At 34.7% G+C, this 21,505-nt stretch overlaps 1 protein-coding gene across 3 annotated transcripts; it reads right to left on the bottom strand.

Annotated features, from left to right (window-relative positions):
• Positions 1-12,682: 12,682 nt before the first annotated feature.
• Positions 12,683-19,401, bottom strand: LOC25496524 (SPX domain-containing membrane protein At4g22990). Of its 3 annotated transcripts, none has more exons than XM_013596903.3 (12): positions 19,238-19,401; positions 18,884-18,963; positions 18,454-18,512; positions 18,214-18,334; positions 17,692-18,003; positions 17,452-17,556; positions 16,472-16,926; positions 15,609-15,910; positions 14,556-14,743; positions 14,083-14,273; positions 13,577-13,710; positions 12,683-13,196 (listed from the first exon to the last, which is right to left on the bottom strand). In XM_013596903.3, the coding sequence occupies exons 3-12, from the start codon at positions 18,504-18,506 to the stop codon at positions 12,958-12,960; spliced, it is 2,100 nt and encodes a 699-aa protein (XP_013452357.1). In that variant the 5' UTR covers positions 18,507-18,512; positions 18,884-18,963; positions 19,238-19,401; the 3' UTR covers positions 12,683-12,957. The 3 variants fall into 3 exon arrangements, with proteins under 3 accessions (XP_013452357.1, XP_024641274.1, XP_013452356.1); XM_024785506.2 differs by having other exon boundaries at positions 14,556-14,746; positions 19,234-19,400; XM_013596902.3 differs by having other exon boundaries at positions 14,556-14,746; positions 19,238-19,400.
• Between the last annotated feature and the right edge of the window lie 2,104 nt (positions 19,402-21,505).

The raw sequence follows: 21,505 nt of genomic DNA, 5'->3' as shown, positions 1-21,505 counted from the left end.
CTCTTAATCGAAGTTGGGCTTACTGGATTTGTTCGATACACGCGTTTCAGTCCAATGGATTATCTAAGAGCAGTTTTTCTCGGATAAGGGCAAATAAGCAGATATTTCCAAGGCGCGCATATTCGAAAATTCAAATCGAATATATGGGTGTTGGTTAGTTTATAGCAGTTGTAGTTTTAAATTCAAACATAGGTAGTTATGTCTATTAGTATAAATAGTAGTTTCTCGCAAGAGAAAACGGTCACAATCCAATCATACACAAAACTTACACTCAAATTATCTGCATGGAAGAGAGAAACGAGTCACAAGTTGCATGTATGAACATGTGTACCAATTTACATTCAATCAATGCAATTTAAGTTTATTTTCTTAAACGTCTTTACAATTTACTTGTTTCTTTTGAGCAATCTATTTTACTTTCGTTTTACATAACTCCGATTGAATTCGATTGGGTTGAATTCGATTGCTTTTTACTTTCTTTTATCAAGTTCTTCAAGAACAATACTAAATTTCTGGAAAATAACAAACACAATATGTCCTTAAGATTTACTGATTGATCTTGCAAGTAAATATTTTTAAACCAGCGGTTGTTTACCAAATTTCAGTGTAAACAAATTGGCACACCCGGTGGGACATTTTGTGATTTTGTTTAGAAATTTTCTTTTGAAATTTAAACTAGTAATATTGTTGGTCTGCATTGTGTATGCGATTGAGGAATAAAAAACAACTTCCTGAAATGTCGCGTCCTTCTCCCCCTCCGGGCGCAGCGGCATCAAATGCCACCAGTTCAACAACCAACCCACCAGTACCACCAGGTGGTACACAATCGATCCAAACTAGTACAATAGAAATCGTAATAGAACCGGTAGGATCGACGATGGCCGCACAAACCACTCAGGCCATTCCGCCGGCTTCGATTGCGGCACAGACTTCGCAGGCTATCCCAGCATTAGGAAATACATCAACACAGGGCCTTTGGAATTTTGGCACGAGTCGTAGAAATATGGCTTATGGTATGCCGACCTCCTTAATGCAAGGCTTACAAACGAACCCATCCACTTTTTCGGAGAATTTGAGCGTGTCAATGACCCAGTTGTTTGATCCTGGAGTGAGCGTTTCTTATTGAACGCCGCAACGATCACTAACTAATGCTTCCTTGGCCGCTTTAAGGCAACAAATGGAAGAAACTAACCATGAAATGGTCAACCTGGTGACTCAACAATTGGGTGCAATAATCAACCCATTAATTCGAGACACCAATAACAATTACCAAGCGTTGTCCGCCCAAATGGAGCGAATTGCCAATTTCTTTGGTGCTCCTGCAGCGCGAACTACACTAGTGCCTCAAAATACAAATGTTGTGGCGGTGGAAAACCCTACAGTTAGGCAAGTTAACCAAGTGCCTGAAAATCAAGCACAACCACAAAGGATACAACCACAGGCCCAATAGGAGCCTGAAAGGCCACCAATAGTGGTGAATAGGCACCAAGATGCAGATCAAGTGTTCATGCAGGCACGTCGAAACAATTATGAGGGCCAAAATAACATAGCCAATGTGGTCGAGGCCTTATTAGCCCAGAACGGTTTTAACATGGGTTTACATCAATTTTGTATCGGCTTTATCTGAATATGTGTTAGAGACTGACTTGCCGAGAAATTGGAAAGTCCCCAAATTCACTAAATTTGCTGGGGAGACTAATGAGTCGATAGTCGAACACTGCTCGATATCTTATGGAAGCCGGTGAGATGGAAAATAATGAAAATTTGAAACAGAAATATTTCCCAAGTTCTTTGACAAAAAATGCTTTAACTTGGTTTACAACATTGCCTCCTCATTCCATTTTTAGTTGGAATCAATTAGAAAAAGTTTTCCATGAGTAGTTCTACATGGGCCAATCTAAGAATAGTTTGAAGGAACTAGCCAGCGTTCGACGAAAAACGCACGAGTCAATTGACGATTATCTAAATAGATTTCGTCTTCTTATGGCTAGATGTTTCACTTCAGTGCCAGAACATGAATTGGTTGAGATGGCCGCTGGTGGCCTTGATTATTTCGTTCGAAAGAATATGGATACTCAATACCTTAGGGATATGGCACAATTAGCAGATATAGTTCGACAAGTCGAAAGGCTTAAGGCTGAGAAAGCCCGAACAAATAGGTTCCCAAAAAGGGAGAAAGTTGCCTATGTAGACACAGGAGACAGTGACCCAGAATTCGATTGGGGAAGTGGTCGTGGGGAGGGATGACCTTAGCTTACCTGTACGATTGACGAGTCATTTATTATCTGTTTTTATATGTTATTTAGTTTAGTTTTAATTAGATTTTATTCTATTTTATATTAGTATTATTTCCTTTTTGAGATAGTTTACTATAAATTGCATTTTATTATATTTCAGGAAAGAATATTTGACGGATTGAGTCTTGGAGCAAAAGAAAGGGATTTGGAGCTGATTCGGTACGAAAATAGGAAGATTCGAAGACAAAATAAAGTCAGAAGCTTGGCACGGCCCGTGCTAGCATTGGCACGGCTATAGTTTCGATCTTCAAGGGAACTTATAATGATCAAGTCAGCGAAATAGGCTTGGTTGTTAGAGGAACCAAAATCTAATAGTAATCAACTCAGCGAAATAGGCTTGGTTGTTAAAGGAACAAAAGAGAAACTGTCTTGAGAAATTAGGTCTAACAAAAAGTTATAAGCTTATAGTTTGGTTTGTGAAGGACTTGTCATTTAGATGAACCAATAATGCCAAGACTTTTATCTTTTCTTTTGTTATTTTTCTTTTAATTAAAAATACAAACTTTTCTACATTCTAAACCTTCAGTCTAATTATTATTTAAAGTTAATTGAATTCATAACTCCCTGTCGGAACGATACTCATCTTTTTACTACTTCGGTAAGACCGTGCACTTGCGGTTTTATCCCATCAAGTTTTTGGCGCCGCTGCCGAGGAGTTATTGTAATTAGATTAACATTTTAATAGTGGTTAGTCTAGAAAAAAAAAAAAATATATATATATATATATATAAAATAAATAAAAAAAATATATATATATATTATTTTATTTCCTTTTCTTATCCATTTTTACTTTTAATTCTATTTTTATTTTTTATTTCTTTATTTTTTTTTATTTTTTATTTTATTTTTTCAGCTATAATATTTATCTCTCTCTCTCTCTCTATATATATATATATATATATATATATATATATATATATATCCATCCTATTCTCTTTTATTTTATTTTATTATTCTTTGTTTTTGAACCGTTCTAATTTCAGGCATGGCTCAAAACTACTATCCTTGGACTCCTTCCCCTGTTTTGCCTCCTTGTTATGAAATATTTGATCATACTGGTCAACTAGGTAGTATTGTTAGACGTCCTGAGCAAGTAAACTATGCTCAATATAATCAAGGGTTTAGAAATGATCATTTTTTCCAACCCCTCAAAATCTTTTTGGACAACAAACAACACCACCTAGTTTTGAAAATAACCAAGGAGTCCCTCAAAGATCCAACTTGGAACTTTTGCTAGAAAATCGTGTATTAGATAACTCTAGGCACAACAAAGAATTTGAAATCCAAGCTAGAAATTTGAAGGACTCTCTCGATAGGCTTTCCTCAAAAGCAGATTCTCTTTGTACTCACAACAAAATGATAGAGATTCAAATCCCTCACGTAGGCCATCAAGTAGCCTCTCCCTCCCAAACCTCCATAATCCTTCCGAGCCAACCTAAGGCTAAACCAAAGGGTCAACCGAATGATGTTACACTTAGGGATGGTAAACAATTAGAGGTAGAGAGTGAAAAGCCACAAAGTGAGAAAGTTGTGACAGAGAGTGAAAAGCCTAACAAATCACCACAGTATGAACCAAAAATTCCTTTCCCACAAGGGTTTGATGAGTTCAAGCTAGATGGGCAGGTTAGGAAATTTATTGAAATCATTCAAGCCAATTTGCCATCTAAACTTAAAGATCCAAGAATTTTTCCATACCATGTGTCATAGGATCCGAGATTATAGAAAGAGTCATGTGCGACTTGGGGGAGAATGTCAATTTGATGCCATTGTCCCTTTGTGAAAGATTGGGTATAGGATAGAGAAACCCTTTGATCGTCAAGCTAATAACTTTAAACGAGCGCTTCGTGGGAGGCAACCCACACATTTAATTGCTTTTGTTTTATTTGTTTTTTTTTATTTTTTTTATTTTTATTTTGTAGGTAATTGTCCAAGAACGATTCAAGAAAATGAAAAATTTTGAAATCCCGGAGCCTAGAACCTTGGCACGGCCCGTGCTCACACTGGCACGGCAGTGCCATACCTTGCCTCTCCAAAACCAAGCCAATTCCAGGAACTTGGCACGGCCCGTGCCAACCTCAACACGGCCGTGCGAGACCCCAGGTAAGGTTAAACCTCATTTTTCTTCCCTCATTCCCCAAACCAAACATCTTTCATCCTTCCATATTCTCTCTAAAACCTTCATAACCACTAAAACCATTCCAACCACAACCTTTCATTCAAAAAACAACTTTCATCCACTCAATCCAAAAATCATCCAAATTCATAGCCCCCATTAACCTCACCCAAAACCCACAACTTCATCACCAATTTCCACAACCCAACCCATAAAACTCACTTAAACCTTCTCTCGTCACTAAACCAACCTCTTCCACCAAAAACAATCACTAAACCCAACCTTCACCAAAACCACACCAACTCCAACCAAGGTCAAGGCTATGGCTTCCAAAAGAAGTTGAAAAGAAGTTGCAAAATCTTCAAGAGGACCTCCCCCAAAGAAGCAAGTACCGGCAAAGAATCATGGCATAATATTCAAGGACAACAAGCAAAGGGATAGGTATAAAAATCTCATCTCTAAACCTTTTACATCCTTGCAGGTACCCTGATAATTATGACTTGGTTACACTAGGCCTTCGAGACAATGTGTTTAAATTTCTAGGACGATTAGGGTGGGTTGCTAAGTTACGACCTATGCAGGGTTATGAAAATTTCACCTATGAGTTTTTAAGTTCAATTGTTTTTACAAAGGATAGGATGAATTTTGATAACCCTAATCATAGAATCTCTTTCCGGCTTATGAACATTGATTACGAGATGTCTCTTCAACACTTTTGTGATGAGATGGGCTTCACTAACGCGGGGCTCATCCACGACTCTTGGAATCAAAGTCTTAAGCCGGCTGACTATCAACCCGCCACCTTTTGGGAACATATCACCGAGCTTAGGCAGTTTAACACACGTTGAAACAAAGATCCCTTCAAAGGGTAATGACTTGCACTATTTGGGGTAGGACCGAATTGGGGACCACTAGGACGAATGAACTCTTCATGTCTTGGGCCATGCTTAACAAACCACCCCATTAACACATGCTTTTACTTGCTTGATTACCTTTCCCATGTTGGTAATAGGTCTGATAGTAGGGGAGAGATAGTTGTGGGTGGTATCATCACATACATAGCTAGGCAATTGGGAGTGGGTGAGGACCAAGGGATTACCAAAATTGAGGGAAACAATAGGCTTAACATAAAGACCCTTATCTTTATGAACTTCATTAAGCCCCGTCCACCCATGTCCTACACAGTCAAACTCAATGTGCCTATTTTGATTATACTTTCTAACCCATCTCGGACTAACACCGAGGTGGAAGAAAATTTGTTGTATGTTGTTGATGATCCACAGGTACATGATAACACGATGATGAAGGCGAGGAAGATGCACATGTGCACCAAGAAGAGGAAGGTGCATAATTGCACCATGATGAGGAGCACCATGACCATGATGCCGGAGAAACCAATGAAAATGCAAGATGGACATGGATGCATACCGAGGTCGAGAGGATAAGCACCGAGCAACTAAGGCAAGGTGTTGAATTTTCGGGACTAAGGAATAATGTCCTAAGGGGCAACCGCATATCCGAAGAAAATAACCAAATGTTTCGGAACATGATGCACCATTTTCACCTCCAAGGTCCTCCCTATAGAACTTAATGAAAAATGTGAGCTTTCCTCCTCCTCTCTTCTCCTCCTCCTCCTCCTCCTCCTCCTCCTCCTCCTTCTTCTGCTTCTTCTTCTTCTTCTTCTTCTTCTTCTTCTTCTTCTTCTTCTTCTTTATTTCTCTTATTTTGAATCATTGAGGACAATGCTTCTCCTAAGTGTGGGGGGAGCCTAATAAAGTGTCTTTAGTCGTAGTGTTTCCAAACTCCCTTGAACTTTATTCTTTTGTTCTGTTTTATTGTGAAAGGCATGGTTAAGTAGCTTATTTTTATTGAAAAATATCATGACATAAATTTTTTATTGTTTCCTCTTAATTGGTTAATTCTTGTACATGAAAGTAAACTCTTATGTTTTAATTTTTCTTGATATACCCACATCTTGTTTTAACGCGAATAAATTCTCCAATGAGAAAAAACACAAAGTTGCTTCCCTTGAGTAAGTGTATGAATAGGTATTTTAAGGAAATGCATTTTAATTTTAGTGGTATGTTGACCTTTAAAAATTCTCAAAGTAAAAGTTGTATAAGTTAGTATAAGAGAGTTTATAAAAAGCCAAAAAGCCAAATTGATTTCAAGGTTGCATCATTGGATCTAGATTGGGGAAGGGGGTAGGCCCTCCGACTTCCTACGTGAAGGTGGTGTTATCTTGAGAAACTTTAAAAAGCGTCATTGAATATAGATTGGGGAAGGGGGTAGGCCCTCCGACTTCCTACGTGAAGATGACGTTTTAAGGGGCAACATTGAATCTAGATTGGGGAAGGGGGTAGGCCCTCCGACTTCCTACGTGAAGGTGTTGTTTCCTTAAATAAAGTGTGTTGAAATGTGTAAATGGCAAAGATCAAAGGATCACAAATACTCTCATCTCTCTTATATGAAATAAAGAAAGAGTTTTTATTGGTTGGTTTAGTAATAGGATTAGAACATGTCATAATATCTATCTTATACAGGAGCAAGAAAAGGGTTGGACTACACACACACTCACTTGAAACTTGATTGTTGGGTTGAAAAAGGATTACAAAGAATGCTTGAGTTTGTGATTAGTGTACACTTGAAATTAAAGCCTTTGAGGAGACATGTGTTTTAATTAAATTGTCATGAAGTAATCTTGTTTAAGCTACCATGTTTATGCCTTTTGCTTGAAGACAAGCAAAGATTCAAGTGTGGGGGAGTTTGATGAGTCATTTATTATCTGTTTTTATATGTTATTTAGTTTAGTTTTAATTAGATTTTATTCTATTTTATATTAGTATTATTTTCTTTTTGAGATAGTTTACTACAAATTGCATTTTATTATATTTCAAGAAAGAATATTTGATGGATTGAGTCTTGGAGCAAAAGAAAGGGATTTGGAGCTGATTCGGTACGAAAATAGGAAGATTCGAAGACAAAATATGTCTCCCCAAAGTCAGAAGCTTGGCACGGCCCGTGCTAGCATTGGCACGGCCCATGCTAGCATTGGCACGGCCGTGCCACCCTCCAGAATCGCTTTTGCTGCTTTTGCTTAGATTTTAAGCTACTCTGTTTTAGTTTACTTGTGGAACATTCTAGTGATTGCTTAAATTTTAAGTCGAATGTAAACTATAAATAGAGTAGCTAGCCATCACAAATATTCATCTTTTCTTGGAATGCAATATGTGACAATTGTCTTTCTAAGAAAAGTTCCTTTTACTTTCTTGTTATTTACTTTTATGTTTTCTCTCTTCTTCTCCATGTCTACGATGAACATTAGTGAGTAGACTTCTCTTTGTCTTGGGATTGTTGGATAAGTCTAAATGACATAATCCTAATCAAACCAAGCTCTAAGTTTTAATCTTATGTAACCCTAATTTCTTATCTAAATTCACCGCTTTAACATGGATCAACCATTATCAAACTGTGGAAACGAAAGTAGAGGGTTTGATAATTATTTATCCATCATCTCAAATATCAATTCATAAAACGAAAGTGGAGCTTTGATATTCGAACAAGTGAATTTAGACAAGGATTTCAAAGGCAACGAAATAGTCTTTGAAATCTTTGAGACATATAGTTTCGATCTTCAAGGGAACTAATAATGATCAAGTCAGCGAAATAGGCTTGGTTGTTAGAGGAACCAAAATCTAATAGTAATCAAGTTAGCGAAATAGGCTTGGTTGCTAAAGGAACAAAAGAGAAACTGTCTTGAGAAATTAGGTCTAACATAAAGTTATAAGCTTATAGTTTGGTTTGTGAAGGACTTGTTATTTAGATGAACCACTAATGCCAAGACTTTTATCTTTTCTTTTGTTATTTTTCTTTTAATTAAAAATACAAACTTTTCTACATTCTAAACCTTCGGTCTAATTATTATTTAAAGTTAATTGAATTCATAACTCCCTGTCGGAACGATATTCATCTTTTTACTACTTCGGTAAGACCGTGCACTTGCGGTTTTATCCCATCAACGATTATCTGGATGATTCTGTTCTTTGAATAACAGAACGATGGCCGGTTGTACGGCTGTTCTTATGGTAATAATATAATATTTATCTCGATTAATTATGAATTTCTTTTATAATTTTTATCATCATGTTAGATTATTTTTTTCCTAAGTTCGACTACATTTATTTAGGATTTAATTTAAATATTTGTGTGAAGCTTTTATAATGTATTAGATTTATTTAATATTTAACTCGAATACTTATTTTTGTGTATTATTTTTTTGTTGCAGGGATGGATTTTGGAGCATTTGCCAGGTTTGTGCTGGGAAATGGCTTACTAGCAGAGGGAATAATGATATGCACCATTACCGCTTATGGCTTGATCGCTTAGAGGTGAATGATGTGAGGTTTTGTACTTATGGTGATCATAGAGGAGTGCGCCCTGTTCAGCTTCTGTGCACTTACTCGGGATGGATGATGTGCAGGAATGAGAGGGTGTACCGTCATTTACCTGAGCGGGTATAGAGGCAGTTTGAGTTTGTACAAGACGTTCCCATACATCCGTCATCTGTAGCTCAGATGCCTACGTAGTTGCTAAACACTGTGTTGCTAGACGCTCAAGTGTGGTTCTACCCTGATTGGGTACATAGGTGTTAGAGAGCATGGAAGCATGATCATGGCTACATGGCTTGGTATGCCAAAGTCTCTCACCCTTGTATTCTCCTACCTGATGAAGGATCTCCTCCCAGGCCGGTGAACGTGGAGCAAATCATAGAGGACGAGCATGCCAGAGAGACACGTGACACACTGACGATCATCTGAGATGTGGTGCATATAGCTGATGATATTGTGGCAAGGAACGACGAGATGATTAAAGAGGAGATTGTCCAAGAGGTGATTCAGATAGCCAGTACTGGTCGCCCTGCCCATACGTATCAGATTGCCAGGCGGCGCAGGGGGCAGAGGCATGGTAGGCAGCAGGGTTGATTCTGATTAGGCTTTTTTTTTATGTATTTTTTGACTATGATGATGGTGATGTATAATTATGACATGTTCCGTACATTTTCGTATTTCTATGACATTTTCGGATGTACCTTTTATATTATTTCTTGCGTTTTAATTTTATCTTGTTCCTGTTAAATATTGGATGCATTTGTTTATGTATCAAAGGATTTGGTTATTGGATGAAAATTTTAGATGAATTTGTTTAGTTATCAAAGGATTTGGTTAGGAACAAATTTGCCAGACACTGGAAAATGAGTTACTGGAAAATGTTTCAGACACGCAGGCGGCAGTTAATTACCGTTGAACCCATTGGCAGTTAACTGTTGCCGGCTTGGTAAACGGTTGTTAACTGCCACTAGGAGCTTTTAAGTATTTTATTTGTGTCAATGTAAACTTATCAATGTGAAAAAAGCAATTTTCAATAACTTATAACCTTTAGTTAAAAAAAAATTGGACTCTTTCTATTTCACTCGTTACCATAAAACATAATAATTTAAATATGGAAAATGTTAACAAGTGCTGTAAATGAATGTTTCAACTTATTGATAGTTAAAAAATTATAGAACATCTCCTTTGTTTGCTCCCTTCGAAAATCAATAGTATATTTCTCCTAATACACTATTATTTTATCGATAATTACAAATCTATAGCTTCTGTCTGTGGTGTAGTCAGGATCTTGAATCAGAGAATGCATAATTAGTAGGTAAAGTGATAAATACTATCTTAAAACTTATATATAAAGGAAAAATTATGAATTCCAACCCAGATAACTTCTGAAAATAAACTTAACAATTTCTTCATTGTTAGTTAAATTAAATCTTACATATAAACAAAGGCTAAAATATGGTTTTGGTTCCTGTAAATATGTCCCATTTTGGTTTTAGTCCCTGTAATTTTTTGTTTGTTTTTGGTCCCTGCAAATATGTCTCATTTTGGTTTTGGTCCCTGACCCCACTTTTGTGGCACATGATAACTGAACTCATTTATTAGAAAAATAGTCCTTGCAAAATCTTTTGATTTTTAAAAAGGTCCCTGCAAAATATTTTACTTTTGAAAATAGTCCCTGGAGGGACTATTTTCAAAAACAAAATATTTTGCAAGGACCAAAAACAGCAAATTTTTTTCACAGGGACTAAAACCAAAACGAAGCATATTTACAGGGACCAAAACCATATTTTAGCCATAAACAAATAATAGTACTTTGCATCCCCTGGCTGGACCCAAATGTGGCTCCGTCCCTGTCTGTATTAGTTAGTTACATATGTGGTCACTCATTAATGATCAATTTTGTATCACATAAATGTTTGTCAAAATCAAAAGAGAGTAGATGTCTACATTATTATGTCATTAACCAACACCAGTAAACCATACACTCACTTTCATCCACATTCACAGACCTTGATTATAATTAAAAAAAAAAACATTATTTCCCACTTGTTAACAATAATACTTGTTAAATGCGTTTAATTTTCTTGATTTGATTAAAAATTACATTTATTAATCTAACAATATTTGATGGTTATCTCACAAACATTAATTGTGAATAGAGTGAGCAGGGACGGATCCAGAGTTTTGATACATATGCGGCTAAATTTTTAAAGAAACAATAATGTAAATTTTATTTCCCTCAAAAAAATAAATAATGTAAACTATATTAAAAATAAGAAATAACATTATTTGATATAATAATCATAGCATATGTGCTGCATTAATTTGTTTTCACAAGTTTTGCATAAAGATCTGAAAGCCCTTTTAATTTAGCAAATTTTGGGTCAAATCGAACATTTGTAACATAATTTTTAAGTTGATGGCGTAACGCCACTTCCGACACATCTATTAAATCATTTGGATAAAATTCAATCATTCTCAATAATTTATACGTATTTTTTTTCTACATGTGTCATCTAGTTAATCACGTTCTAAAACGTGGTTAATTCAGACGAGTATGTGATTGATTGAATTCATGGTTTTTTTTAAGGAAAATTCATGGTTAAATATGTGGTTAATTCAACTACATAATCTCTCAACCACAATTAATGTCATAATTTTTAAAGTGTTCTATATTAATCATATATTATACTCAATCAACCATATTCTTGTATTGTCCATGATTAACCAGATTTCACATGTGGAAAATTAGATGTTCATGAAACATTTTGCCAAAGAAATATGTTGAAAAAAGAGTATTGGAAAATATGTTGCATATATCGAAAAGGTATGGAAAATTAAAAATTAGAAAATAATTTTCAAGCTTTATCAGATCATGGCAATGACAAGCATATCTCAGTGTCAATTATTGGGGGATTTGGTCTCAACCAAAAAAGAAACAACATGCATGATGGGGCAAGAACATGGCAATAATAAGCAAAATATAAGTGTCCATATTTTAGGTTTTTGTTTTCTTCTGAAGTCAAGTCACATGCATGCCATTTATATTTTGATTTTTTTTTTTATGAACTACGTTTTCTTTGAAGAATTGTGAATAATTTATACATAATCAATAAAAATTAGTTGCATGAATAAATTTATCAGTGATACTCACAAATTAACTTTTACCACACTTATAAATTTACTAATTTGGGTAAATCTTACTAGAGATTGAATATATTACTCACAATTTTCAAAGACAAGACAACTTGGGAAAAACCTTGTTTACACAAAGCAACTTTTCTATTTAACTGTAAGTAAAAAAGCTAGATGCTACAAGAATAATAAAGAAATAAAAGTAAGAAATAAGAAATAATAAGTGAAGGTTAGATGTTAATTAATTTTAAAAAAATAAAAAATAACTTGTCAAGAAAAAAGTTACATTGATTGAGATAACAAAATAGTATTCCCTATCAAGAAGGGTTGGGTCCGGTGGAATTAACTAACTCCCATAACGTAACAAATCTGTTCACATTTAATGTTTGACAATGTGTACAAATAACATTACTCTATTATATTAATCTTTAAGTGAAGATTTGGTCACACTTGAATCTCTTTACCTCTACCAAAACAAAATAAGTTTTTTTTTTTTTAACGGAAAGTGTTAATAATTAATTGCTTGAATTAAGAAATCCAACTCCTTTAACGCTTATCTCAAACTACTTGAGAAAGTCATCGTGGGCTTACCTCAGTTGGTAAAGACAATGCATAAAATATGCAAGGGAAAGTCATCGTGAGCTTACTTCAGTCGGTAAAGACAATGCATAAAATATGCAAGGTCCGGGGTTCAAACTCTGAACATCACCAAAAAAAAATAAAAAGCTAGTTGAGAAAACAAAAACAAATTTATTAATTCATGAATAGCTAGCATCAATTCATTTACATCCCTAATTCATCCTAAACCTAACTATCACAAAAAGGATGAAAAAGAAACATAAGTATAACTCAAACAACAAAAGTAACAAATCATCAAAGAAAAATTAAAGTGACAACTGAACAATCCATTTTACCAAAATTCACATTGAAACAACCTACATAAATAACAACCTAGATACTTTTTCCAAATTTTTTGAGCCATAAAAGACTTGAATGACAGGGAATGAGGTCTTGTTGAGAAAGATCAGTATAAGGAATTGTAGGTATAGCAGGTTGCTATGATAGAGAATACTGAAATGAAGAGTGAAGGAAGCAAGGTGACATTAAGGAGCCTACTTTGACCCAAAAATCCAGCCAAGGTAATGGTAGCATCAGCAATTACTCTAGCAATTGTTCCGGCCTCGGTAGACAGAAGACCGCCATTGTAGGTTCCGCGAGAAAGCCTCGATGACATGACACGTGAAAGCAGTGACAAGTTCACACCTAGAATCAATGATATATTGTCAAATTATGCTTTACTCAAGAAAAACCAGAAAAATAATCGAAACAAATCAAATCAGTTCCTAACTACAATATCATTTTAACCATATCAATCACAATAATGAAAAAATAGGGTAATAGTCATTTACGTCCTTGAATGTGTAACGAGTAGTCACAATAGTCTCTAATGTATCGAAATTTTAAAATAGTCTCTGATTATGCACTATGTTAGTCAAAATAGTCCCGTATGTTAAAGTAGTCATTTTGGTCCATCACTATAGTTACTGGTTTCACTTGTTGGGACAAGATTTCATGTTTTCTTTGCACCTTTACAATATAATCTGGCGTAAAATCTTAAAATATAAGGAAAAATAAGAGATTACCTTCCAGTACTTCAGCAGAAACAAATAGAAGGAGACCCGAACAGATGTATTGCGGCTCAGAATACGGAAAGATTACATGGAAGCTGAGTAGAACTCCTATGCAAACCATTATTTCTGATGTCAACAGAATTTGCCTAAAACAGATAGAAAATATGACCGCTCAGACCAATATGAAAAATAATACAATTTTCAACCACATTAAGGCTCTTCATGGTTCTTTCATTTTTTTGAAAAGAGTAAACATTATAATCTCTATAGGGTGTTTTCTTTTTCCTTCGCTTTTTTAGCGATCATTGGTATGCATTATGCATCACAACACATCTTTAGGTAAATTCAATTACAGAAGAAACGTGATTATATATGACAATCAAATGAATCATGGACTTCATTAGAAACTAGTGCGAAGACATGCCTGTTTGTCCGCTGTTCTCGATCTATAATTTATAATTTCTCAAAAAAAGAAATGGAAGTTACAAAATTGTATGCGATGATTTAGAAAAGATTACCTGTCCTCAAACATGTTGCTTATGTAGTTTCCAACAACAATGTTTACAGGAAGAACTGTCAAGCCAAGGCAAGCAAGAAAAACTGCAACTGTGCTGGTTGACCAGTTGAAGTAGTATGTTGTGACGACACTAGATTCAGATAGTAAAATCTCCATTACATATTTAAGCATGAAATATATCAATAACTGAACCTGCAGTTTTTACAAAACTTTGGTCAGGTAAAGCATTTAACATTCCATTTCATCCAATCATCATCTTCCATTGGAACATGGTGAATTTTATATAATAAATAGCACTGCAAGAAATCTTATATAAAACATGGTAATCTTGTAAAAAAAAACCTAAAATAAATAATCAGCACACTGAAGGGACCAGTAATCAATTCAAAAATGATTAGAAAATTGTGTATCTAATGAAATCATTATTACTTTATAGAAGTCCAATATCATAAAAGCGAGAATGAGTTGACAAACCTTTACAGAAGGTGTAAGGAGTCGGTATGCCGATCCAATTGAATTGGCCGGAAGGCGAGATTCCTCTGGAGCTTCCTCACTATCATCATAATCTTGGTCAATGTCTTCGTCTATCTTATCATCCGAAGTAATTAATAATGGTTGTTTTAGGCCTTTTTCTAGTGCACTATTGTCTACTGCACCATTGTCTACTGCACAGGGAGAAAAAAAGTTTTATTTTTTATTTTGCTATTCAACAGAATCATAGAACTCAAAAAAAGGCAACCTAATGATGCTCCCATCACGGTATGGTTTAGGGAAGAGCACGCAGAAAGTATTATAATTTATATATGGGTTAAATTCATTTTATTGTTCTGTTATGGGATACACTTTTCGTACAAATGTTGTCTAATTGTGGCTATAGCACTATTGCATAGCGGAATTTTAACAATCTGCTATCCGCGACTGACAACATTGTATAAAAGTAGTGTATGTGTTAAAGAACAACATCTTAAAAAGTTAGTATTACGGGTTTTAGAACTGCTGTGGAGCATATCAAAATTGAACAACAAACACCAATAAAAACTAAAAAAATAAGAGCAAACTTGACAAAGAGTATAAACTAACAAAACATCTTATAAGTCATCACAATGAATAGTCTCGAGTAGCGAGTAAATTGAATAATGAAATCAGAAATTTTGTGCAGCAACCAAAACAATATGCCTGCTATGTTACAAGGATGATGTGTCAAAAAAATGCTTAAGGTAGTCAAGGACCAATTCACATACAAATCGAAAAAGTATAATTCTATAGATATGGATAGTAAAGGTCGTTGATTTAGGTGACAACAATGACTTGTTGACTACCATTTTCAACAAAAAGAAACCATACTTGAACTTCTAAATCCCGACAAAATTAACCATTCAATTGATTTAGAAGTAAATGTATTAGAGAGGTAGTCAGAGTAGTACCGAATGAAACAGAACGTCGTCTAAGATGATGTAATCATACAAGGAGAAATTTAATAAAAATGTTAAACAATAATCAACATGTAGAGGCAATAAAAGTACATACCAACATTTGACTGATTTGGTGTACGGTTCTCTTCAGCAAAATGAGAAGGTTCCTGAAAAGAGATCCATAACCATACTAGATATACCAGCCAAGCAACAGCCATAACCCACCCAGGCAAGGTATTTTGATTAAATGTAAGATTGTAAATCTTAAAATTAGTCTGGAGTATGCCAGCTAATGCAGGACCGCATGCCATTCCGAGAGCACTAGCACTAACAAAACCGGCTGATGCTTGCATGCGGATTTTCAGTGGAACACAATCACTAATATAACGCCGGTTAACAGCTCTGGCAGAACCCAATCTGCACAAGAAATCAAGTGTTTTCAGCATCATAAAAAAGGTCTTCAATGTGATTATAATGTCATACACAGATCAGTGCATTTGGAACTCATATCAAGCAAAGAGCATAACTTTCATGTACCAGTAAAATAATGGTATATAAAATCTATGTACCACGGACAATTCAGATTGAAGCCGTGTCCGGTTTCCGACACGTGTTAGAGTCTGACACCAACACAATATCGACACATGTTACATTACGTCAACTTTCATTTTCTCAAATTAATATCAACATCAACGTGTCAGTGTCGGTGTCGTGCTAGTGTCCATGTTCGTGCTTCTGAGATTAAGATTCCTGTTTTGAAACCTCTCTTTTATCCTTTTTCAAAATTCCAATTGTGATGAGCTTTTCCTTGGAGTTAATTAAATGAGGTGTCTTATTAAGGGTTACTGAAAATTATAATAAAACTAGTGATGAGCTGAGAGAAATTTAAGATATTTAAAAGGAAAAAGGAACATTATGATAAATTATGTTCATCAGGTAATGACAGGAAGAAAATTAAGACAATAGAATATTGCTTACCCACAAAAAAGACGGCCGAGTAAGAGAATCCATATTGAATGAACATCATATGCACATGCATAAAAGATGTTTCCGACGAAAAGAGCCACGCTACTGAACACAAGAGGCCTAAAGTACGATTTGTTCGACCATGCACTAAAATACACAGAAGAAAACACTTGTGCAACAGCCATTGCCCCAATAACAATACCGCAAACCGTTGGCGCAGCACCAAGGCTTGTAGAGTAATCATCTGCTGTAGGAACAATGATATATGTATTGATCATATACAAAAATGTGTTTGCCAAGTTCAGCAGAAGAGACATAAAATGGTATTTTTCATCATCAACATGTTCCTCAGAAGGGGTAGGAAGGTCGTCTTGCATAATGAGTGCATGTTGTGCCAAAAAGTTAAGAAAGTTTGTTGAGTTGGATAACCTATCAACAGCTGCGTTTATCTTATCAACCACAGGATCCTGCATATAAAACCAAGTAAAGATGATGCATAATCAACACCAAGCTTGTGCTGTTCCCTAACCAGTTAATAAAGCATGCATTAACAGATCAAGTGTATATTTGGTTCTATTTTTAGAGGAGCCCAGAAGTGTTGAATTGATTTTGACATGTTTGTATGTTCTCGAGAAGAATGATTTGGTATCTAGAGCTGATTCCAGAAGTGTTGAATTGATTTTGACATGTTTGGATGTTCTCGAGATGAATTGATTTGGTATCTAGAGCTTATTCAAACTTGAAGCAAGAATTTTGAGCTTAGCCTTCTACAATTCATTTCTAGCCTCAAGTTTATTGTTCAACCTACTTTTACATACAGTATTTAAACATAAATCCCTTTATATTCAACTCAATTTTAGCCAGAATCAATTTTACAGAACCAAATCATTCAAAATCATTTTTTGTCACCGCACAACCAAACACGCACCAAGTGGAAAAGAAAATATAAAACAAGATTAGTGTTTTGAGGACAAGGATATGAGAATAAAAACCTGGAGAGGAAGAGCAGGCTGATCGTAGATTGATAGGTAGCTCCCTTGACGATCCTGAAGCTCATGAAGATTGCGAGATAAGGCTCCCACAACAGCACCTATTCCCTACAAATTGCATATCCTTCAGTCGATTTTCGTTCATAAAAACAAATTTTTATATTTATAATAAATATGTATTAGAGAATTTCTCGGTTTCTGAATATAATTATGTGAAAGCCATTTTAGAACTGGATATATTACCACATGCTTGAACACTTGTTGCAGCTGAGAATAAGGATGATTTGCACGAGTTTTGACATAGTAATCAGTGAATCTATAACCAAAGCGCTTATCAAACTTCTTCAATATCTTACGCAACCCAACAGCATTGATCTCTACGAAATAGAGTAGGTTTAGTAGTTCTTGTCCAACTGTTCTATAAGATTCTCTTAGTTCAGCTATTTTGTGTATCTCAGGCTCCTCCTGCAAATCATTATGCATTTCTCCAAGCTTTGCTATCCTGCTTGCCAAAAGCCCTTGTTGCTCCAACAGGAAAAGGACAATCTTCTCAATCTGAATTTTTACAAAAGTAAAAAAAAAAAAAAAAAAAAATTATTGAAACAAATATAAATTAAACGATTCGCAGCAACATATAGCAAAATTAATGTCAGGCAACAGCTATGATTCATTTTACTCGGATATGATATTTACTCATATAAGCAGAATTCAATTTGAGCTCTACAATTTCATCATAAAGCATTCAACAAAGGAAATAACAAAAACCTGATTATCCAGCATTCGTGAGAAATCCTTGAGAACATGTCGCCGATCTAGTGTCCCATGTTGAATTTGTTGAGCATATTGCCTTACTCGCTTCTTCATGAGTTTGTAGTTTATGTAATATCTATCATAACAAAAAAAAGAAAATCAAACTTATGAATCTAATGTAACATTACTTTAAGACTAATATTCAACAAAAAAAAATTAAACCCTCAAAAACACAAGAGCAAACATGATACATACCCTTGCCATTCTTGAATCTGTCTATCTTTCAACTTCTTCCCAAAGGCAACCATCTCTTCCTGCAATCATCGAAAACGGCTTTTCTCAATGAAAGTAAATTAAATCAATAACCAATTAAAAATGGTCTCTCAAACGAGGTGTTTGAACTCAAGTGGTTAATAAGTTTCAGTTAAGGTTTGAATCCGGGCAAAAATAATCATTAGTCACACTTTATTTACCCCTAGGAGAACTCCAGTTTACCATAGTCCCTTTCCGCAGAAACCGGAGAGTTAAAGACCAATAAAAATAAAAAGGGTCTCTCATTTTATTAATGAAAAAAAATAAAAAAATACACTCCATAACAATTTCACTTCACAATCAACTATTTCAATCATACAAAACACAACATAACATGATATTAATTAATTCATGACTAACATACAACACTTACAAAGGTTGCTGTATCAAAAATTAAGCTTTTGAATCACAACACCAGCTGCAGCAACCACTTTGATCCTCCAAAATATGAATCTGCAAATATTCATACCTCAACAAGTCATTTTCATTCATAAATAACATTCATAGTCCATACAAAACTTCACTCTGGCTATAAATTGGTCCCTTCATATTAGTCGGTCCTCGAGCCAGATACCAGTTTAAAAATAAGATATTCATGGAACAAATTCACAAACATTAACAAAAGACACATGATGTAAGAATTGAAACATATGAACCAAAAACATGAAAAGAATGAATGAATTGAAAATCAAAAGTAATTGAGATCGAATGAAACAATCATACATACTGGTGTTCTGTTGTGTCTTTCCAGCTTAGGAACGAGAAAGTTTTTCTCTTTCGGATTGGTTTTAATATTGTCGTGTAATTTTTGTGTAGAAGCTTATTTATTATATAAACTAAACAAACAGAAAAAAGAGAGTGAGAGAGAGAGAGAAAGGAACATGAATGAATCAACACTAGATAACAGAACACCACCGAGCATATAGCATGTGACAACAACCAATTACAAAAAAAAAAAAATGTGACAACAACCATAATCTATATATTTATGTATATCCATATAAATATAAAAAAAGCAGTGATATTTGTACGACCATTTCTAACAATTTTTTATGAATATTTTTTTTTTCTCTTTTAGAGTGAAAAACAAAGAGAGATATCATTAAAATGTGAGTATGAGGTAAAATTATTTAAAATTTATCATTAAAAAGATGTTGAAATATCATTTTTTTTTGTGTAAAAAATATGGATATTTTTTTCACTAATTTTACCTTTCAAATAAATCAAGCATTTTTTGTTTAAAAAAATAAAAAATAAATCAAACATTTTTTTTTGGTTAACTTTCTCATTTAAAAAAAAATGAAGAAATAAGTAATTGAAGTCAGTTGAAAAGTAAATAAAGTATGATCATAATTAATTCTTTTTTGATGGAATTCATTAGCAAATTAAACTCTATCATTTTGTTTTTAATTATATTATTAATTTTTTTTCAAATAATCTAAAATTAAATAGAATGTTTGACGTGAGAAATGTGAATGTTTATCTTCTTTTTTTTTCGGTCAGGGTGAATGTTTATCTTCATTATACAACTAAATCATGATTTTTTTTTTGAATAATTTGTTTGATGTGGACACGTGTGAGTATTAGTGGTTGTACTTGCCTTACAACCTCACAAGTATGTTACACTTCGCTTTATTATAGCTTTTCTGGTAGCGATTGATTTTTTTTGGTAGTGCGCTTTTATATAGCTTTGTTGGCATTAGATCTTGTTTAAAAATATAATATTTTATTTATTAAAGTGACATTCATGATTATATTATGATTGTATTGGAAGGAGTTTCAACTCAACACCTTGAAGCTATAGAACTAATTAAGTGTGAGAAATGTGAATGTTTATTTATTTAGTTTTTTTTTTTTATAAAGTGGTAATCCACCAAATTAAATTTACACACAATTGTAAGGTTCTAGGGTCGAATCTGGGTCATGACGTCTGCCAAATTTAAGAAGTGGTAATCCACCAAATTAAATTTAAGAAGTTGTTTATGTTGAGGTCGTAGTATCAATTTATTGAATAATGAAATGTTTTTCCGCTGCGTTGTAATTTGAATTATTGATAAAAGATGTTTTAAATAAATAGTAATTTTACTCTATTTATCTTTTAAAGAAGTGTGACATCCTGTTTAAGTTGAATACTCTGATTATTATGCATTATTTTTCATGTTGGGAAAACGGGGTGTTACATTGGAGGTTGGGGGCCGGAGTGATTCTTGTTGGTGGCAGGAGGTTGGTAGGATTAGGGAATGGGGCGGTGTTGGTGGTAGTTTGTGGTTTGATGAGAATGTGAGGCGAAGGGTGGGTGACGGGACTGCTACATCGTTTTGGTATGATAGGTGGTTAGGCGGAGTTCCTTTTTATGATAGGGTTTTACTTTTTGATGTTTCTTGTATCCAGGCATTTCAGATAGATGGGTGTGGCTCCCAGACCCGACAGGGGTTTATACAGTTCGAGGTGCTTACAATTTAATAACTACTCGTGAAGCATTGGATACGGATCCAACATTGGATTTCGTGTGGCATAAACAGGTTTCTATGAAGGTATCAGTCTTTGTGTGGAGGCTTCTTCGTGATCGACTTCCCACAAAGCATAATTTGGCGACTAGAGGGGTTATTCCGCTTGAGACAACTTTGTGTGTCGCTGGTTACGGTCTTCCTGAAACGGCACAACACCTTTTTTTGTGTGTAATACTTTTGGTTCTTTATGGCATATGGTGCGTGATTGGATTGGTTGTTGCGGGGTAGATAATCATAACATTTCAGATCATTTTTTGCAATGTACTCTTCTGACAGGGGCTGGTAAAGCTAGACGCTCTTTTATGCAACTCATTTGGCTTCTGTGTGTCTAGGTTGTTTGGAATGAACGAAATAATTGCCTCTTTAATAATGTTGTTACGTCTATTCCCCGTTTATTAGACAAGGTTAATATGTTGTCTTTAGGATGGTTGAAAGCTATAAAACCTATTTTTGTGTATGGTACTCAACCGTGGTGGTCGAACCAT

This window comes from Medicago truncatula, chromosome 6 (assembly GCF_003473485.1).
Source record: "Medicago truncatula cultivar Jemalong A17 chromosome 6, MtrunA17r5.0-ANR, whole genome shotgun sequence".
Classification (NCBI taxonomy): domain Eukaryota; kingdom Viridiplantae; phylum Streptophyta; class Magnoliopsida; order Fabales; family Fabaceae; genus Medicago; species Medicago truncatula.
Note: the sequence above shows the minus strand (reverse complement) of the source record. Positions and strands in the feature narration are given on the sequence as shown.

Coding starts and splice junctions, on each gene's coding strand:
- LOC25496524 (XM_024785506.2), bottom strand. CDS start 18,506: ATGGTTGCCTTTGGGAAGAAGTTGAAAGATAGACAGATTCAAGAATGG. Junction 18,335..18,453: donor CAGATTCAAGAATGGCAAGG/GTATGTATCATG, acceptor TTGTTATGATAG/ATATTACATAAACTACAAAC. Junction 18,004..18,213: donor CACGAATGCTGGATAATCAG/GTTTTTGTTATT, acceptor GTAAAAATTCAG/ATTGAGAAGATTGTCCTTTT.